The sequence below is a fragment of the Bacillus rossius genome, chromosome 6 (assembly GCF_032445375.1).
Source record: "Bacillus rossius redtenbacheri isolate Brsri chromosome 6, Brsri_v3, whole genome shotgun sequence".
Classification (NCBI taxonomy): domain Eukaryota; kingdom Metazoa; phylum Arthropoda; class Insecta; order Phasmatodea; family Bacillidae; genus Bacillus; species Bacillus rossius.
In genome coordinates this window covers 63821516-63842251 of record NC_086334.1, presented here as the reverse complement: position 1 = coordinate 63842251, position 20736 = coordinate 63821516, and the positions used below count along the sequence as shown (strand labels likewise).

Below are 20736 nucleotides of genomic sequence, written 5' to 3'. Positions count from 1 at the left end.
ATTACTGTTAACTCTCGCGCCACCTACTAAATATGTTGTCCATGCTAAAACACTGCAGCACTACGTTCAGTATGGGGCCGTCATCAGCCATGTTCACTGCGTGCTGCGGTTTGAGGAGGTGGGCTGGATGAGAGATTACATAGCCTTTAATGCTGAGCGTCGTGCCCAGGCTGCGAACCCCTTCGAGAAATCGTTTTTTAAATTACTATCGAACTCTGTGTACAGGCAGAGTTTAGAAAATACACGAAAGCATAAGGATATACGCATTGCTTCTCGGTACGATTCTATTTATGGGGCGGCTGAGCTGATTGGTCTTCTGACATTCAAGGCTCGGCAAATCATCGATGAGAATTTAGTTTTCATAGAGATGAAGAAAGGGTCGATTTCCTTTGATAGACCATTGTACTCAGGTGTCGCCATTTTAGATTTATCAAAATTTGTTCTATATGATTTTCACTATAATTATATGCAAAAGAAATTCCCTCCACGTCTCTGTATCTCTTGTACACGGATACGGACTCTTTAATTTACCATGTTGTGTGTGACAACATTTGTGATTCGATTCGCCCCAGTTTAGCTTTACGTTTTGACACTTCAAATTATGCGCCAGGTAATGAGCAACGCTTCCCCTTGGTCAATAAGGGTGTAACAGGGGTGATGAAGGATGAGGCCGCTGGCAATATCATCACGGAGTTTGTTGGTCTTCGCCCGAAGTTTTACGCATTTAAGATGGAGGATGGTTCTTCTACGCGTAAGGCCAAGGGTATCAAGGCCAGCGCACTGCGTTCACTCCTGTTTCTGCTCAATACCTGGATTGCTTGCTTCGAAATTCACAAATTCACGGGTTCTCGCGACCCAATACCATTTCCGATCGCGAGGCCACACTGTGTTTACGGAGTGTGTGACCAAGGCAGCATTGTCTTCAGGAGATGATAAGCGTTGGCTTTCTGAAGATGGTGTCAGCACTCTACCTTGGGGACATAAAGGACCTATGCCTTTCCCCGGACCACGATTAGCATTTCCCTATGTTACGTTCAGCTATGCTGTCGTCCCCGAGTGGTGGTTGCCTAGCGCTCTGAACCTCCCACCCCTCGAACCACACATAATTGCATGTGGAGAATAACCTATTGGTATGTCACTGTATATTTGTACAGGTTTTTACAAACATTAACATACTTTCTCTTTTAAACATGTAATTTATTTTCTACACATGTGAACATAATTTAATTTTTTTTAAATTTAAAGCTAGAATGATCTTAACGTAATTTATACAAACGTTAAAGTTTTTTTCTACACGTTTATATAATTTAATTTTAAACATGTGAACATTTAATTATTTTCTCTTTTACACACATTAACATACTTTATTTTACACACGTAATTTATTTTCATGCATTTTACATATATTTCTTTTCTGTTTTACACAGGTAATTTATTTTCTCTTTTACACACATTTTATTTCTCTTTTACACACGTAATTTATTTTTTACACAAGTTAACATATTTTCCCTTTTACACACGTAATTTATTTTACACACTTGGGTTATCTGTTTTTATGCTATAGCTACTGCGTGTGTATTGTTCTGCAGATCTCACCAAAAGATGGATGTGTCCACGCGCGAGGATTTGGCGAGCTAAATACCACCGAGGATAGCCGAATTGTTTTTCATGGAGGAGGTGGTGGAGGGATGCCCACATCCACCGCGGGACCTTCGGGGACGTGACCCTAGAGTTGGCCGCAGCGATGGGTCGACCGTGCGCTCGCTGCGGCCGAGGGAATCGAAATGTTGGCGGGGCCTTCGGGGACGTGTCCCTGGGGTTGTCCGACAACCATGATTGACTGACGTTTCTACTATATATGCCAAATTAAATAAAACCAACATTCTTTTTTACCCTTGTGTTGTCTACATTATTTCTTTTTTTCCACCTCTGTATGTTCCTTGTGGTTGCTCCTTTACTGTACGCAGCGATGGTCTGACCTTGATTTCTCTGTAGTAAACACTTTCACTGTCACCCAGCAGGTAAACACATTCCTGCTCGCCGGCGCAGGAGCGGGGCTTCCAGCTCTCAGCACGGCGTTTGTACAACGCTTATTTTACTTGACGTAGTGGAAGAGAATTAATAGTCTGTCCTAACTATGCTTAATACATTTCTATGCTTATTACTTGACATGCTATCGCTATGGCATATTTTATCTGTCTCTGGTCCCGTACTATTAAACGGTGATCTACATTTTAACTATGCTTATTTTTATGTCTTCGCAATATTATAAATTTTACACTCTGCTTATTACTTGGTGTGTTGCACATGTGCTACCACTAAAGCATATTTTTACGTTACACGAGCGGGCTTCTCTTCCCTACACGGCGTTGGTATAATTTATATTTTATGTATTTCAAGACATTATTATGCTTTTAAATATATATATAATATGTTGTGTGAATTATTATTGCGCATTGTGTGCATGACGCCCCAGCGGACATCATCTCGCTCTCTGTGCGCGGGTTTTTGAGGTTATGTTGCTCCCAGGTATTTGTATTTAGTCATAGCTAGTATGGCGGGGCTTTTAAGCATAGCGGTAAATGATTTATGAAAATTTTAAATATGGCAGTATTTTGTTTTTTGGATATTAAACATGGCGTCAATTGCTTTAATCCTTTATAGGGCAAAAAGTCAAGAATGGTCGGAATAGATTCTTATTTTATATTCATGTTTTAAAACATCATTTTAGTCACAAAATATATAATTTGAACTGAATTTGAAGTTTTTAAATTAATTTAGGGGGTGGTAAATTATTATACGAAGGACCATTTAGGAATCATTAACTCTAGGTATATATAAGATATATCCTTTTACTCAATAATAACTGTATTGCATTTTTTTTGACAAGTAAGATTCTTGAAACTAAAGTATTCACAAATGTGTTGTAAAAAATTTCCTTTTCATACAAATTTTCTAATTACTGAAACAATAAAATAAAGGTACACAAAATAATATGAAGTACAAAATTTCTCAGATGTTCAGTAATTTAATTTATTTTTTGAAATTTGGAGACCGCATTTTACAACATAAATGTTGTAAATCAACATGTTTAGTTGTACATACATACATACACACACACACACACACGCAGGGGCGCAACAACTAAATTTCCAAAGGGGGAGCAATATACCTTTTTATAAAGAATCATCGATCCCCCCTATTGAAGCGGGGGTTCCGGGGGTCCTCCCCCGGAAAAAATTTGTACTTCAAGATGGAAAATGGTGCTATTTAAGCAGTTTTATTATCTAAAAATTGATTACACAGCACTTTCTTTGCCCCCGTTTGCCTCCACTTCAAGGTTTCAGAGGGGGGGCAAAATACCCTTGCCCCCCCCTGTTGTTGCACCCCTGCGACACACTTACTATGCTTTTACAATGCACCTCTCTTTGCAAGTAATTCAAAAGATAAAAAAAAGTTTGTTACTAAAAACATTACATTGACATACTTACAATGTTTTTTTTTCTATTCAAATACATTTGTGTGGAAAAGCTAAATAAATTATTTTCGATGCCTAAATTACAAAAAAATTACATGAAGTAAAAAATATAAAATCTTACAAAAGTATTGATACCACTTCTAAAGTTTTCAGATTACGTGGCAATGTCACTCATTTAAAAAATTTTACACTTATATGTTGACAAAGTATCTTGTCTTGTCACTTCGATTTGTGAAAGGGGTCGAAACATCCTTTGCAAAGCCCAACATTACACTGCTTGCAAATTATGTTGCTTCGTTTTTGTTTCTTTTTTGTGCTACAGAATGCGCAGCGCCTGTAGGTCCCTATAACAGGCAAGTGATTGCTAACATTGGTCAGTCTGACATTGTTGTGTGTGCTAGATGATGCTCCTGGACTATTTTTCTTTCTGGTTTTTGAATTTCCTGGTGTGTAACCAGTCTTCTTGCGGCTCACGAATGTTCCTATCATTTCATTTGCAAGTTTTGAGCAGTACATCAGCTGCGTCAAGGGTTTATATACTTTTTTTTTATTTCTGTGCTATACACTATATATGAATTCACAATAGCACAGTCAATCAAGTAATAGAAGATTCTAAGCCACCATCTTCTTGATTTCCATCCAATTTCATAGCAAGAGAGTTGTTTGTTAAATAAATCTACGCCCCCCATGTAAGAGTTGTAGTTTGCAATGAATTTTGGGCATTCTACCTGCTGCCTATCTCTGTTCTTTTGTGTTCGCAGCACAGTAGTTTTTTCTGCACTGTTGTGCATGTTGCTAATCACACATACAGGTTTTTGCCCCTATCTCGCCAGCGGAAAATACTGACATCTCCACACTGAACCCCTTCCATATCACTTAATTTCATTTGAGTCCTTTTTCATCAAATTTTTTGGGTAAAACTTTCTGTTTGTCCTCAAAGTTCCACAAGCAAAAATTGAAATTTTTAGTAGATGTGATAGAAGTGTGATTGATCTGAAAAAGTTGTCAAAGTAAACACAGTCCACCAATCCTTTCAGTGGCTGAGAAAGCTTCATTACAACTTTCTCGCCCAAACACCTGGTAACAGTACCATCCATAGATTTTCCACTGTAAATATCAAAAGACCACACATATCCTGTAACTGCACAAGCTAGAACCCATACCTTATAACCTCTTTTCGTAGGTTTCAAAGGCATATATTTGTCATGTCCACCAGTTTGGCCTCGGCTGGTATGATAGCACAAGCCCCAAGTGCGCCACCCATCCTACATAATCTATGGGGAGGAAAGTTAGTTTGCCACCCGCCCCTAGATGGCAGACAAAGGGGAATGTCAATTAAGGAAACTTTGTCTACCTGCCCAGCCTAATTCAGGACAAATATGTAAATACCCAGTGTTGTATCAAGAAGCCTTTAAATTATACAAGTGAATGTAAATAGCATTGTAATTCGAATATGTATGCACAGGAAGGGTACATATGTGCCCTCCCTGATGAATATGTACATACATTGTATATTTACTCTGGCTGAGCTAAGCCAGGCAGAAAGCTCTCCCCAGTAATTTCTGGGCTAATAAAGGTTGTAGAATACTTGAGCAGTATTAATTAGGTAGTGACCTCTCTGGAGGACCGCTCCTCCTTCCTACCTCTCCCTGCTCTTGGGCAGCGACCCCTGCTCGGGGACCGCTCCTGCTCTCTCTCCCCCCCCCCCTCTGCCGATCTCTCCCTGCTCTTGGGCAGCGACCCCTGCTTGGGGACCGCTCCCGCTCCTCCCCTCTGCCCAACCTTCCCCTGCTCTTGGGCAGCGACCCCTGCTCGGGGACCGCTCCCGCTCCTCCCCTCTGCCTTGGACAAGTCATATTGTTTCATGCAGTTTCTGCCTTTGAATGGTATCATACTTTCATCTATGGATAAATGTCTTGTTGCTGGAGGAAAAAAAAGCTCGGAAAGCCTTCAAAAGATGGTCCATGAGAGGACGTACTTTATAAAGTCTGTCGAAGTCGGGGGATTCTTTTGATGGCATTTGGGTATTATCATTTAGATGCAAAAACCGCAATATCTTCAGAAATCTTTTCACAGACATTATGCGGGATATTCTGATAAACTGGAAGTTTTCGTCTCTTGACCAGTATAGGTGGAAACTTGGTAATTTATGAAAACCCATTATTACTAGTATTCCAAGAAATGCACGGAGCTCCTCTTCAGAAAAATGAAGATGTCATCCATTTTGTTGGGCATAAATATTCGTTTGATTGACAATGTGTGACAGACTGGATAATGGTAAAAATAACTGCAAAACTCCCCAAAGGCTAAATTTATCAATATCCAATCGAGCACCTGTTTTACCAGTAAAAGCACCATCCCGAAAAGAGTGTGGATTTTCGCCCAATTTCTTCCATTCTAGTGATGAATCTATCCTCTCTTCATTTGGTGTGTCACTTTCATCACTACTTGAACTAATGTCAGAGTGTAATGAAAATGGTGTGAATGTTTTTCTATTGTTAGGTGCATATGAAGGATCAGTTTGAGAGTCATCAGAATCCAAATCACTTTCAGATGAGTCATGAATATTTTGTGAACGATTGATGGTTACTGGAAAATCATCTGCATCATCATCTCCACCAACATCCGAGTTTACTGCTTGCTCATCATCTAACGCAAAAAAGTATTCTAGTGCTTCATCAGATGTAAAGTGTTTACCAGTGACTTGTCCCAGGCAGAGGGGAGGAGCGGGAGCGGTCCCCGAACAGTGGTCGCTGCCCAAGAGCAGGGGAAGGTCGGACAGAGGGGAGAGAGCGGGAGCGGTCCCCGAGCAGGGGTCGCTGCCCAAGAGCAGGGAGAGGTGGGAAGGGGGAGCGGTCCTCCAGAGAGGTCGCTGCCTAAATAATACTGCTCAAGCATTCTGTCACTTTTATTATCCCAGATAATACTGGGAAGAGCTTTCTGCCTGGCTTAGCTCAGCCAGAGTAAATATACAATGTATGTACATATTCATCAGGGAGGGCACATCTGTACCCTTGCTGTGCATACATATTCGAATTACAATGCTCTTTACATTCACTTGTATAATTTAAAGGCTTCTTGATACAACACTGGGTATTTACATATTTGTCCTGAATTAGGCTGGGCAGGTAGACAAAGTTTCCTTAATTGACATTCCCCTTTGTCTGCCATCTAGGGGCGGGTGGCGAACTAACTTTCCTCCCCATAGATTATGTAGAATGGGTGGCGCACTTGGGGCTTGTGCTATCATACCAGCCGAGGCCAAACTGGTGGACATGACAATTCGCCCCCCTCCCTCTGTGGCCTTGGCTGGGATCGTTGCACATGCCAGGAGTCAGCACGCTGGGCTTCAGTCCCAGGGCTGGCTCCTCTACACTGGCCACTACACTTTGCGGAGGTTAGTCGGTAGCGGGCTGATCTGCCCAGCCGTTCCCATGGTCGTAGGGTCCTGGAGGTAGTTGTCCTGGTGGAGAGGGGCTAGTAGGTTCCTGGGGTTCGGGGTTTTTGGACAGATCTGTTTTCCGTCTCCATGGCTGCAGGTGAATCCTGTTCTGGGGAAACCATATTCCTCGGTCTGGAAAAGGCTCTTTCTTCCAGTGGCATCTTGCCTTTGAGAGGGCGCCGCTCAGCGGCTGTCTCCATGGCTGCATGGTCGATTTCCCCTTTGGGGTTCCTCCTTTCTGGCACCACTGAAAACCACTGCCCGAGTTATTTTGGCTTAGCTTGGTTGTGGCAGAGCGAAGGGAAGGAGTTTCTTGGGGTCTCTGGTCCCCTTGTGTCAACACAACCATAGGTTGGTCTCTGTGTTGTTCAGTGCAGATTCCAGGATTAGGGTTAACACCACTTTGATTAGGGGCATTCAGGTCACCCATTCCTTTGGTGCCCCAGTCAAGAGTCCGGCGGGACGTTCGTCCGAAGTGTATAGTTTGATCTTCAAAGTCCAATATCGCCTGCTGCTGCGTGAGCCAATCTTGGCCCAGCACAAGTTCTTCTCGAAGGTCCTTTGCGACTAGACATGGGATCTCCATCTCCACATCGGCTATGCAGCATTGTACCACAGCATTACCCAGTAAGGTCATGGTGGATCCCTCGGTGGCAAGCTGTGCCATTTGGGGTTGGGAATTAATAGGGGTCCCTATTATCTGCTCAACACTCTCGCGCACATAATTAGTGGTGGCAGCTGAGTCGATAAGAGCCTGAATGGGCTGTGAGTCCAGTTGCACCTTGACTCTTGGCAGTTCTTGTTGTGGGTGGTGCTGTACGCACATAAGGCTCGGGGTCGGTCTACCTTCGAGCCGAGCTTGGGAGTTGAGGTCTTCTACCTTCGGTGTAGGGGTAGGGCTCGTTGGCACCACTCTTTCCCTCCAGGGGTCTACTGTGTTGAGGCTGTTCCTTTCAGACTGTTTGCAGCAGAGCACTGGGCAGTCTTGGTGAAAGTGTTGTTCAGGGCAGTGCCAACACTTCGGCAACCTTTTGTTGGGGGTAGCATATTCTTGTACCAGGGTTGGTGGTGAACAAGGTTTACTTGTTACAGTGCCCCTAGTTTCGAGACAGTCTCGCTGCACGGCAGTGGCTGGAACCATAAGTTCAGATAAATTCTCGGGAGGCGGATGCCTTAGAAATGGCCGTAGGTTGGGCCGCACCAGCTCCAACAAGGTAGGAAGAAATTCATTTGGGTCTCTCCCTGGGTGTAGCCTCTTATAAAGTTTCGTTTTCTGTAGTAAGAATCTTTCGACATCCTCTCCTTCCTTTTGTTTGGTACCATATAATTGGGCAGTAAGCTTTGCCAGTCTTGATTGGTTTCCAAAATGGTTCAGGAAGCCCCCTGTGAACTCTTCCCAAGTGTCATACAGCCCTTCATGGTTATTCCACCATCTAGAGGCTTCCCCAAGTAGTAATGGACCTATCTGGTCCACCCATTCGGTGGGGTGGATTGCATGTGCCCGTAGGGCTTGCTTCCATTGGTGGACAGATTGCACAGGGTCCTCATGATCCTGCCCTCTAAAGGGCCGAGGTACACTTGCAGATCCTGTACTTGAAGGTAAAGTGGGATTCACTCTACACTGGGCGCAGGTAAACGACATCCCAGCAAGGTCCAGTGGTGTATCTTCCCAGCCTAGACAGGCGAGATGGTAGTCGCGATGGCGGGCCTGGCAGGTGACGATGACTAGGGCTGTCTCCGGGCAGTTCGGCGCGAAGCAGCGCCGGGGAGCTGGAACTGTTGGCTTCTTCTCTACCAGAAGTTGTCTGCAGGGCTGGCATATGTGGATATATGCCTGTTCACTGACTTGTTCCACGATACCAAGGCATTGTAGGTGAAACTGGGCATTGCAGCATACACAGGGAATGCTGGGTCCATCCGGTGCACTGCAGCGAGGTGCGGCACAGGATCCAGAAGACATCCTTCAGTTGGGTTGGGCACCACCAGGTGTTTTCTGCACTCCTGGAAGTGGATGTGGCTCTGGCTGTGCTGATAGCTCTCGTAGAGGCAGGGCGAGGTCCTCAGGTTATCCAAGCTGACTGGCCCCACGTTGGGCGCCAAATTGACTTGTCCCAGGCAGAGGGGAGGAGCGGGAGCGGTCCCCGAACAGGGGTCGCTGCCCAAGAGCAGGGGAAGGTCGGGCAGAGGGGAGGAGCGGGAGCGGTCTCCAAGCAGGGGTCGCTGCCCAAGAGCAGGGTGAGATCGGGCATGGGGGGTGGGAGAGAGCGGGAGCGGTCCCCGAGCAGGGGTCGCTGCCCAAGAGCAGGGTGAGATCGGGCATGGGGGGGGGGGGAGAGAGCGGGAGCGGTCCCCGAACAGGGGTCGCTGCCCAAGAGCAGGGGAAGGTCGGGCAGAGGGGAGGAGCGGGAGCGGTCTCCAAGCAGGGGTCGCTGCCCAAGAGCAGGGTGAGATCGGGCATGGGGGGGGGGAGGAGCGGGAGCGGTCCCCGAACAGGGGTCGCTGCCCAAGAGCAGGGTGAGATCGGGCATGGGGGGGGGGGGGAGAGAGCGGGAGCGGTCCCCGAGCAGGGGTCGCTGCCCAAGAGCAGGGAGAGGTGGGAAGGCGGACGGTCCTCCAGAGAGGTTGCTGCCTAAATAATACTGCTCAAGTATTCTGTCACTTTTATTATCCCAGAAAATACTGGGCATGACACCATAAAAAGCCATTACACCTAAAATAACAAAATTCAATTATTAGAATTTTTTAAGTAAATGTCTAATACATCATCAAAGTAAATGCAATTATAAAATCATAATAAAATGTATATAATCACATACATATGAACACTCATGCGCTCTTTGGTAGGATAGTTTACCACGATTTTTATATATATTATATATTTCTATGCTTTAGAGTTTTTTTACTAATGAAAACATAACTACTACAGATATAACGCACACACCATACACACGCATACACCAACTAAATGTTTTTACTAAACTAATTTTTTTTCCTTTTTTTCCCACCAACCAGGTAAAATGATCACTTCTCACATTAGTTTATAGTAAATATTATCCATGCCATGTATTAAGAAACCCTAAATTTGTTATGAAATAATGCCTGACTACGCTTTACTTTATTTTACTTTTTTTCAAATAAATATTCAAAAGATTTTTTACAGATTTATAGGTTATAAAATAGTTTTAAATAAAATAGACTTAAAATTATTACCAATGTTTTTACTCAGTATCAACCAAAAAAATAAATCTTACTGTGAAAATATATTACTGATATTAAGAAAAAATGTTGCTTACCTGAATAAAAATATTCTTGTAAGAATTATGCAGTCACATCATGAGAAAATATGCAAAAATATACAAATATTACAAAAAACAACAAAAATAACAATGCTCTGATGGTCACTGGTAGGATTATTTACCACCCCTGGCTTTATAGCTAGAAAATGGCTGCATACCAACTTTCTGGCAGGAGTGAAGTGCCCTGCCATCTGTTGAGTGTCAGTGGAACTTCGGTAAACTATTGTACCGGTAACCGTTTAGCCTGCTCAACAGGTGGTAAATATTTGTACCAGTAACCTCTCGCTTTCTGTGCGCGGGTTTTTGAGGTTATGTTGCTCCCAGATATTTGTATTTAGTCATAGCTAGTATGGCGGGGATTTTAAGCATAGCGGTAAATGATTTTTGGAAATTTTTTAATATGGAGGTATTTTGTTTTTTTGGAAATTAAACATGGCATGAATTGCTTTAAGCTTAATGGCGGCGTTTGGTTTTTTGGAAATTTAAACATGGCGGCTTAAGCATATTTTTTGGAAATAAAAATGGCAGCATTTTATATCTTTTCGAAATTTAAATATGGCGGCATTTCTTTTTTGGAAATTTAAACACGGCAGCATTTTATTTATTTTGTAAATTTAATAACATGGCGGTTGGAAATTTTAAAACATGGTGGCATTTTATTTATTTTCGAAATTTAAACATGGTGGTGTTTGTGGAGTGTTGGGGGTTTACTTTAGGCATACATCATGGCGGTTTAAGCATACTTTATATTTTGGCGGTATTTTATTTAGGCATGAAAAATTAAACATGGCAGCATTTTATTACTTTTCGAAATTTAAATATGGCGGCATTTTATTACGTTTCGAATTTTAAATATGGCGGCATTTGTTTTTTGGAAATTACACATGATGGCATTTTATTTATTTTCGAAATTAAACATAGTGACTTAAGCATATATTCCTTCTTTAATTCTACCCTTCCCAACTTATCTCGTGGTCTAGTGGTTAAGGTGTCTGCCTTGTAGCCTCGACGTTGCTGCGTCCCATGGATCGAATCCCCACACCGCCCAGGATTTTTTGTATACAATTTCCGCCTTCGGAGCGACGGTGGTGTGCTCCGGTAACCAAAGGCTGAACTAAGATGGTGGCCTCCAGCAGACGTAAAGAAGATGGCGGCCCCCAGGGGGTTCTGGCATAATGTTTACATTTCAATGTTTACATTGGTCCAGAACCCCCTTGATGCCCCTACTATTAGTATACAAATTAAGGCTTTCTTATACGTGTTACTTTTGAGAAAAAAATTATTACGTTGTTAAAATTTGTGTTTTGAGTTGTGTTTTGGAGACGCATTGAAAAAAGAAATTGGTAATATGGCTTGACACTAAGGCTACGGCCACACGAGCGTGTTATCACGCAGAGATTCTGCGTGAAAACACGCCAGAAATATGAACCGCAGCAAGGAGAATGAGCCCGGCCAGACGCAGCGGTAATTCCCGCCGGGGAGAGGACAGATAGGCGCGTCTTCAAGGTCGCCCGCAAGAAAATGTACCGCGGTCCATTCGTTGGCGTGATTTCACGCAGCGTTTCAGTCGATGCCCGGCCACACGTGCGGGAATTCTCGCCGCGTTCTGTTCTGAAATACTACCCATTGTAATCGATATGTTACTACTTCCGGAAAATGTTCATGTAGTTTTTCTTTTCATACCCCAAGACCTTATAACCATGGTCAACTCAAAAGCGCGCGGCCGCGCGTGTGTGTGTATATATATATATATATATATATATATATATATATATATATATATATATATATATATATAGTTTAGTTATTTCATGAACATTTTTCGGTGCAAAAATTGGTTTGTATGACATTAAATTTACTGAAATATTTGTGTATGAAGTGTGAAGCCAGTTTTATGGATTAACAGAATAAATGTCAAAAAATACAAAGAATCAACTTTTTTTATTAAATCTTTTTTTTAGAAGTTCTTACAATGTCATCATATCCATTGTCAGTTTATGTGTCTACAAACTATACAAGTACATGATTATTTACAATAAATAATTGAATATTGCTTGCGTGCATAATTCAAAATATAATAAACCACATTACAATAACTAAAAACATATTAATCTTTTATTTGACTGTAGATTTAGTAAAAATATAGTTTTCATTTATGACCCGGAAGCTTCAAGGATAATTCAGTTATTTAATACAATCTGAGCCCCTGAAAATGCTACACACAAAAAAAATCCGTCATACTGAAAGCGAGCATTGTCTTTACTCAGGAATATTCACAAAATTTTGCCATGGCACTGACCATTTCTCAAAACTGAAGTAATCAGCAAAATGATCTCTAATAGCTTTTCCACTATTATTTCCTCTCGTTCCGTGTGCAGGAATGCTTTCCAGTGTACAAGACAGTGTGTCGTCAAAATTATAGCCATCTTGCTTTCTTACGAAGTTATGAAGTACGGAACATGCTTGAATAATGATATCTGCCACATCTACACTGACGTCCATTGGGCGATGGAAAAATTCGCCATTTATTTGCTAGAATGCCAAATGCACATACCACATAACGCCGTGCTCTTGATAACCTGTAGTTAAAAACCTTTTTTGTATGCGTAAGGTTTTTTGCAGGATAAGGTCTCAATAAACATTCACTTATTGCAAAAGCTTCATCGCCTACAAATACATAAGGAAGTGCTATTCCAGAAGGATCGTTTTTCAAAGGTTGTGGCAAATTCAAAGTTTGGCTGTAAATTTTTTTCCCCAGTTCAGTCCTTTTCAATATATCTGAATCGCCTTCATTACCAAACGATCCTACGTCAATGCATGTGAAACAGTAATTACTGTCAACAACAGCCATGAGTACAATAGAAAAATATTTCTTGTAATTAAAATATTCGCTACCTGAATTCCACGGATTAATAATCCTTGCCTGCTTACCGTCTATTGCACCCACACAATGGGGGAAGTTCGCTTTTCCTTCATATAGATCACTGATGTTCATCCAGTCTTCTTCGGTTGGTGGTTTCATGTATATTTCTTTCAATGTTTCCCATATGATAGTGCAAGTGTCTCGAATAATGCCAGCAATTGTAGAACGTCCGAGAAGATAGTCAAAGTGAAGAGAACGTACGGAATTTCCAGTGCCCAGGTACCTGCAACATAAGTTCAGTATAACTATGAAGTAATTTTTGAAAAAGGTTAGAAAAATTATAGTATCAAAAACTTTAAAAAGCATTTTTTTAAAAGGAATGCAACTTAAAATCAAACAGATATAAGTACCTTTAACCCTTACGTAAGATGTAAGATCCTTGTCACATAACTTACAAATCAATTAATATTTTCTTAAATGACTTTGTATTCACATCTCCTTCTTATATTTTCTTAACATATTAGTTTTAAAAACAGTAAATTAAAACATGAGCAAAATAAACTTACCTTAATGTCACTGCGAGTTTTTCTTCAGCACTGACACATTCTCGCATTGCTGTGTTACTTTTTGATATATTTTCTTTCACCATAGACAAAAGTATTTCAAATGAGTTAACGGACATTGTGAAGTACTCAAAAAACTTGTCTGGATTTTCTTTTAGTTTATTATGAAAGAGCACAAATTTTCCTTTCGTTGATTTTTCACTCAATATGGGATGGACCCAGTATTTTCTTGAATGCTTCCGCCGACGACGACGCCTACGAAACAACAGCACAGCACTTAAAACCACAGCAGCGTTTTGCTTAATAAATTCATAATCAAGCCTGCATAGCATAGATGGGTGCCAGTTCACAATACAACGTTCATGTGGCCGGGTAGCGGATTCATTCTGCGTGAAATCACGCGCTAGGCTTCAGCGTGAAAACACGCACGTGTGGCCATCGGTCGCTCAGGATCTCACGCTGCGTGAAAACACGCTGTAACAGCAGCGTGAAAACACGCACGTGTGGCCGTAGCCTAAGAATGTATTCACACCACGAACTTGATGCTATAGTATTTTCATACTTCTAAATACAGTCTTTTATATTATTAGTAATTTTATTCGCGCTGTGATTGAGTGAAAAAAAAATTAAAATTACAAATTTACATTTACTGCTTAAAAGCTATTAAAAAGATGACAAATAAATGCTTGTTTGTAACTTTCAGCTAGAAAAATAATTGCGAGATGATTGGTATGTTCCCTACAACTAAACCGAGTTTGAGGTGACATCGTCAACAGATAACAGCAACAATCACAGATGGTAGTACATCAATAATATAAATTGTATCAACACGTTTTCAAAATACTTTAATGATCTGCTTTTTTGATTGAATTGGAAAATTAGATACTTATGATACAGATTAGATGGTTGAAGATTAACACATTCACCTTCTGTAAGCATGGGCGTAGCTAAAACAGTGTTAGGAAAGCTGGCTAAAATTTTTAAGTACATGACTCTTGGAAAAAACTGAATAAGGAGAGGAGAAGACATATGTATGTGGGGTCCAACACCCGCCTGCATAACGAATTTTATTGACAGGTCTCAACAAAATTTGTGGCCTCGAGATTCAACACGCACAGGTTTGCTAAATACATTTAGATTTTTATTTAAGTTAAAACACTTCAATCTATTTTTAAAGTCATAGCATTTGTTTTGTTATTACAAATATGAAAGTAGCGTCACACACAATATACAGAAAATAATGAAAGAAAAAATTGGAAATTGGTTAATTGTATGCTAGAATCTAAGAAACAGAAAGAAAATTTCCCGCGATGTGTACTACCATTTACAGTCATGTTGTTAGAAGTTAAATCAAGTTGTTTAAGCTGATTAAGTTATCTAGCTGCATTGCTTATGGGAGAGGCTTATGTATTAACTGAAACATATGTCCACAAGAAAACTAAATCTGGCCGGTATTCGAACCCGCAACCTCTTGCACTATATACTGGCATTCTACCGATTACATAATGATAGCCAGCTTTAAAACGGACAAGGTCATATTCAAGGTCAATTTTAAAGGTCTAGTGAACGAAAAATAAACTAACATGATGGTAGTGATCTCAAGCAGATAATAACAAGATGGTGGCCTTTATAGGCTAAAACAAGATTGAAAATGTGACAACATACTAGCTGTCGATATATACCTTGGCATTAGTGGTGGCAGGTCAGTCTGCCGGCGGCTTTCATGGAGAAAGGATCTTACATATTTTTTATTTTATTTTTTGCCCTCACTGGGTTTCGAGGACTCCATGACGTAGTATGTTTTTCAAATATTTTAAAGTTAAATTTACCTACTTAAATGTTTATAAATTTTAGAATTATTCATTAAAATCTGATAATAAATAAAGATTTTCAAGATGATGGGCATAACGAAAAGTGCAACGTTTATAGAATCCAAGATGGCGACCGTAAAGAAATATGAAACAGTTTTTTTTTAAATATTTTTATAAAATTTGATGAATAATTTTTTTTAGAAATTTTTCCACATTTTTAGCATAAATACTACGGATTTTCAAGATGGTGGCTGTAACGAATTTTGCAATGGTGGCATCATAATTCAAAATGGTGGAAAGTTCTAGAAAACAAAATTGCAGAATTTTAAATGGAGGAAATTTTGAGAAAACAAAATGGCGGATCCAAGATGGCGGATTCCATATAGTCACCGGGTTCAGATCTAAGGTCAAGGTCATCCAATATGGCCGCCGTGACGTCACAATCCAAGATTATGGATATTGGTTCTGGCTCCATACCCTGCACCCTGTGCCCAGACATACATTTGTACACTACTGAGGATTACCATAGTGCAAATACCTCCACATTGTTCCTGTTCCGAAACTCTGACAGTGACATAAACTTGTCACACTTCACCAGTATCAATTTCTTCAAAAACTCAAGTCCACATTCATGTTTAAAAGTCACAGGCGGTTTATTATTGCACTGCCCTTTTATGTCAACCACTGCCCCAGTTGCACACTAAGTCCTCTTTATAGAATCCAGCTACATGTGCCCTTATAGCGTAAAGAAACTCTTCCACTCGCTCACTCTCACTCGCTCGACGAGTAAGGGAAAAAGACTTCTGTGAGTATTTTCATAATTTGGCGGCAACTTGCCCTTGCCCAAAGGTCGCAATTCCACTGAGTGGTTTTTCAGTATGTACTGGCTTAACGAGTAGAAACTCGCTCCGCGAGTCGCGTTGACGAGTCCCTGAACGAGTGACCCGTTACCTCTTCTTGTGGCTATCTCGTGTTGGCACATCTTCGCTGATCGGGCTAAGTCTGAACTCACTTGCGAAAACATTGAAGTACAGCTGACCCACTTCTGAGGCTAAGTCCAACATGCAGCTCGGTGTAGCGTCAGGCAGAGTGACGTTCCTGGTGAAGTGGCGACAGACAGCCTGCGGCAGTGACATAGTCGCGACTGAGAGCTTCCTCTTCCACCGCTCCGAAGACTGAGCCCTGCAATTTTTTTTTTCCTAACCTAACTAAAACTAAGTGTATTTTGTTTGGGAGGGGTCTGGGTTAGGGAAGACTCTAGGTGCGTCCCAGGCCGAAGCCCTTACGCCTAATCATGCTGGGTTTAAGCCATGCAGAAAGGGAGGCATGCATCGTGTGTTTTGCTCGGGGATTGGCCAGCCATGGCTGCAATTGGCGCCATGGCTGACTCCCCTATCTTAACTCTAGACTAATTACTAGATAAGTTGGGCCCAGGTAAAACCTCCATAGACAGAGGGAAAACCCTGGGCACTTTCATGCGGGATGCAATAATATCATGCATTAATAACAGGCAGGTTGAGTACAGGAAAAGAAGGATGGTCCTGGAAGAAGAGTTGGACAGATAGAAAAATTCTACTAAGTAATTTGGGAGCTTGGACCTTTTGTCCGCATTTGGTTTGGTTGGTACTGGTCTTTAGGGGCGACATGTTTTTGTTCCCACCAAGCTGCCAGTCAGCTCGCGTAACTAAACGAAGGAAGAATTTTGTAATATGTAGTGTACGCACGATGTTGTTAATTGCATTAATTAATCGCGAGTATTGGCACTGGGTCGTGCTCCGGAACAGACACAGCTTCATGTCGCCTGTCGCCAGCAAAAGGCAGTCGGCAGTTAGAGAAATTATCTGATCCGTCATTGCAAAACCCCAGCCGCAACATCTACGCTATGAAGCTACGAATAATTAATTTAAATTGTGTTACCCGCAAGTTGATGAGTCGGGACACACTCTGGAGAGGACATAGCTGCAGGTCGCCTGTCGCCAGTAGAAGGCTGTCGGTCAGTTAGAGAAATTGCCCACTCCTTCATCGCGGGTCGTCCAACTCTTCTTCCAGGACCATCCTTCTGTTCCTGTAGCCAACCTGCACTAATAATGCATGAAATTTTGCATCCCGCATGTCAGTGCCCAGGGTTTTCCCTCTGCCTATGGAGGTTTTACCTGGGCCCAACTTAACTCTAGTTATAGTCTAGAATAACCAAGTGAGGGGAGTTAGTCATGGTGCCAATTGCTGCCATGGCTGACCAATCCCTCTCCTTAGCACATATGCATGTTCCCCACACCGCATGGTACCCCCTGCATGTGTAGAGCGTATAGTCTTCGGCCTGAGACGCACTTAGAGTCTCTCCCTAACCCAGACCCCTCCCAAACACACTTAGTAATTAATTTAGGTTAGGAAAAAAAATAATTCGCTTACGCGCTGTGATTGGCCGGAGGGTCCGGCCAATCACAGCGCACTACGGTGGTCGGTGGGCAACTGCTTTGCATTCAACCCTGTTCCTTACATACTCCTTGGGCCGTTAGCCCCCTGGTTGTCGAACCATCCAGAAACATGGAGTTACTTTCTCACCTTCAGGGGAGGAAGGAGGGGTGATGAGGTCAGGTGACAAATCACGTGGTTCCCCCTCCACCCCCATTGCTCGGAGAGCTTTGAAGTAGATGTAGGTGACGCATGCCGGAGTGGTAGGCCACCAGAGAGACCTCGCTGTTTTGCCGGTAGTGTCACGTTCAGGGGCAAACTTCGAAAACATTGTCGAAATCATGATTACGTTGCGGATGGTGAAAACCAACCGCAACTGTCTTATAGACACTCGACTTCAAACTTTATTGTCCCTTGAAATATGTTTGTATGGTGTCACAAAAAAAATCCGTCTCCACTTGCATGCCATTCATATCTGAGAAATCTTTACTACCTGTTTCAGGGCAGATTGGAGGAGGTGACGGGCAATGAGAAAATTGTTGGAGATAGTGAATATGGAGCTAATTTTGGAACGAGCATTGCTTCAATTGGAGATATCAACGTAGATGGCTATCCAGGTAAGGCTCAATTTTTTAATAACTTACTATTATTTTATATATAGATCAGTTGTTTGATGTTATGTAATCATTGTATTTCATCTTATATTATTAAGAAAATGGCCCAATTCATCATGGATTTTTCAATTATTGCTACAATTGAAATTCTGTGTTGTTTCTTACAATATCTGACTACACAGTACATAAAAAAAATTATTTCCAAACAGTTATACTTTCTTATAGTCTAATTACACAAACCGGGTGGTGTCTGGAACTACTGGAAGAAGGTAACTAGATTTGTTACGTCTACAACAACAGTTATCATATTTATGACACTAGTCCTTGAATTATTAACTTGGTAAGGATCCAAAACTAGGTCATGACATGTCAAACCATAAAATGTAATAAAAAAAAGCTGCAGACTAGATGAAAAGAACATTGAAATAAGGGCAGAATGAAACAATGGCCACTGCAGCAAACTTAACATTATAGTGGTGCTTATCACTCAGACTATTGCGAATACAGTGTGTTCGCAAATTGTGGGCCATAAATTTAATGGGTAGCAAGAAATGCCAAAACAAGCAATTTTTGTTGAACATTTTTCCGGATACGAAACCCTGCTTTGTTACAGGCTCAAAGACCAGTGACACGTGGTTCGAGCGCTTGTACGTCCATTCAGTGCTCTCTCGTGGTTATAGCCTACTCCAGGGGCGTAGCCAGGGCTGAGAGGGGGGGGGGGGGGGTTAGGGGTTCAACCCATCCGTGTAGAGAATATTGTTTTAAATCTTATTCTTGAGATGAGAGATGATTTCGCGAAAATTTTAAAATTACTTTCGAATGTCTGTGCCCAAATTGCATGAACTCCTAGATAAGATAAAATTGCAGCTTCGACGACGAGACACCAACTTGAAAAACTGTCTTGAACTAGACTTTGTCAGTAGATTAACATCTAGTCTATTTCATCTCAAGACATGTTCAGATACCAACACTCAAGTAGAAACGTAGCCAAGGGAGATTCGTGGTGTCCGAACCTCCCCCCCCCCCCCCCCCACCTCTCGATCAGAGGACTTAAATAAACAATAAAACAAGCTAAGAAAAAATAAGAAATCACAGCAACTATTTCTTATCCATTATAATCAGACATGCTTTATACACAGAAGCGGAAGGAATTGTGTTTTCAAGCAGCCAGTATTTAATGCTGGTTTGCACATGTGTAACTGTGTACATGTCTATCGTACACATTTAATGTGTGTTTTACGTATTTATTAATATATGTGACTTTTTTTTTAACGAAATCATTAAACAATTGACTAAAGTATTCAAAACAATTTAATAAATAAAAAAAATAAAAAAATAAAAGATGTTTGGAGTTACGTACGCACGTTATATGTTATAGGCCTACTTATATTTTGATTTTAGACACCAAACTATTTAGAAATTCATTGTAACAAATATTAATTAAATAATCAATATTAATTAAGAAATGTGTGTAATACTAATTATTTAATGTAATAAAATAATCGAGATAAAATTTTAATTATTAATTAAATTCAATAAATATGTTGAATGTTTATTACAATTTATTAATATGAAATATTTATCAAATAATAATGTAATAATTTATAACCCTTAATGTAAATGAATTATGCATACGGGAACATAACCACATGTATATAAATACACTTGAAAATGTTTACAAACATATTCTATCTCAAATATTCATAATTAATAAATGTTTTTCAATATATGAACCAGTATTCAATATCAATCACTAAAGTATAAAATTTAAAACCACACATATACTTTTTATTTGTAATTAGCCTTCTTTAATCCTATCGTTGTTTTTGTTGCATGCTGCGCGCGCTTCGTAAAAATTCTCTCTCATCATTTTTAACGCAACATGAGAACACACGATCTGCTTGTTACCGAGGTTAGATGTTACAAATCACTGACGAGTGCAGAAAGACTCTGTCCTGGACGTACATCATTAACATATCGGCCAACTATGTGATAGTAATTCTGCCGTGCTACTGCTGTTTGTCAAATCTGTAATCGCAGCACTGTACTCATACCACATAAACCATCTACTGTGCTGTGCTTCAGACTGCCTGTTTGCTAATGCATTTGACTAGCGTAACTTTAAATGTCTGAGTCCATCTCGCCGCATGCTTCCCGCGGATTACTTGAAAGTCACAGCGCTGTGCGTAATCACAGTCGGTGGAGTAGTTATTTGAAGCCCATCAAATTCAAACTGGCTCGCCACTTTTCACGCTTG

General features: G+C 41.1%; 1 protein-coding gene across 1 annotated transcript in view; it reads left to right on the top strand.

Moving 5' to 3' along the window:
• The window catches only part of LOC134533559 (integrin alpha-9-like), a 192959-nt gene that overhangs the window by 82950 nt on the left and 89273 nt on the right, over positions 1-20736 (top strand). The window contains exon 10 of the mRNA XM_063371095.1: positions 18368-18482. Coding sequence (XP_063227165.1) covers positions 18368-18482 — 115 coding nt within the window. The remainder of the gene's footprint in view (positions 1-18367; positions 18483-20736) is intronic.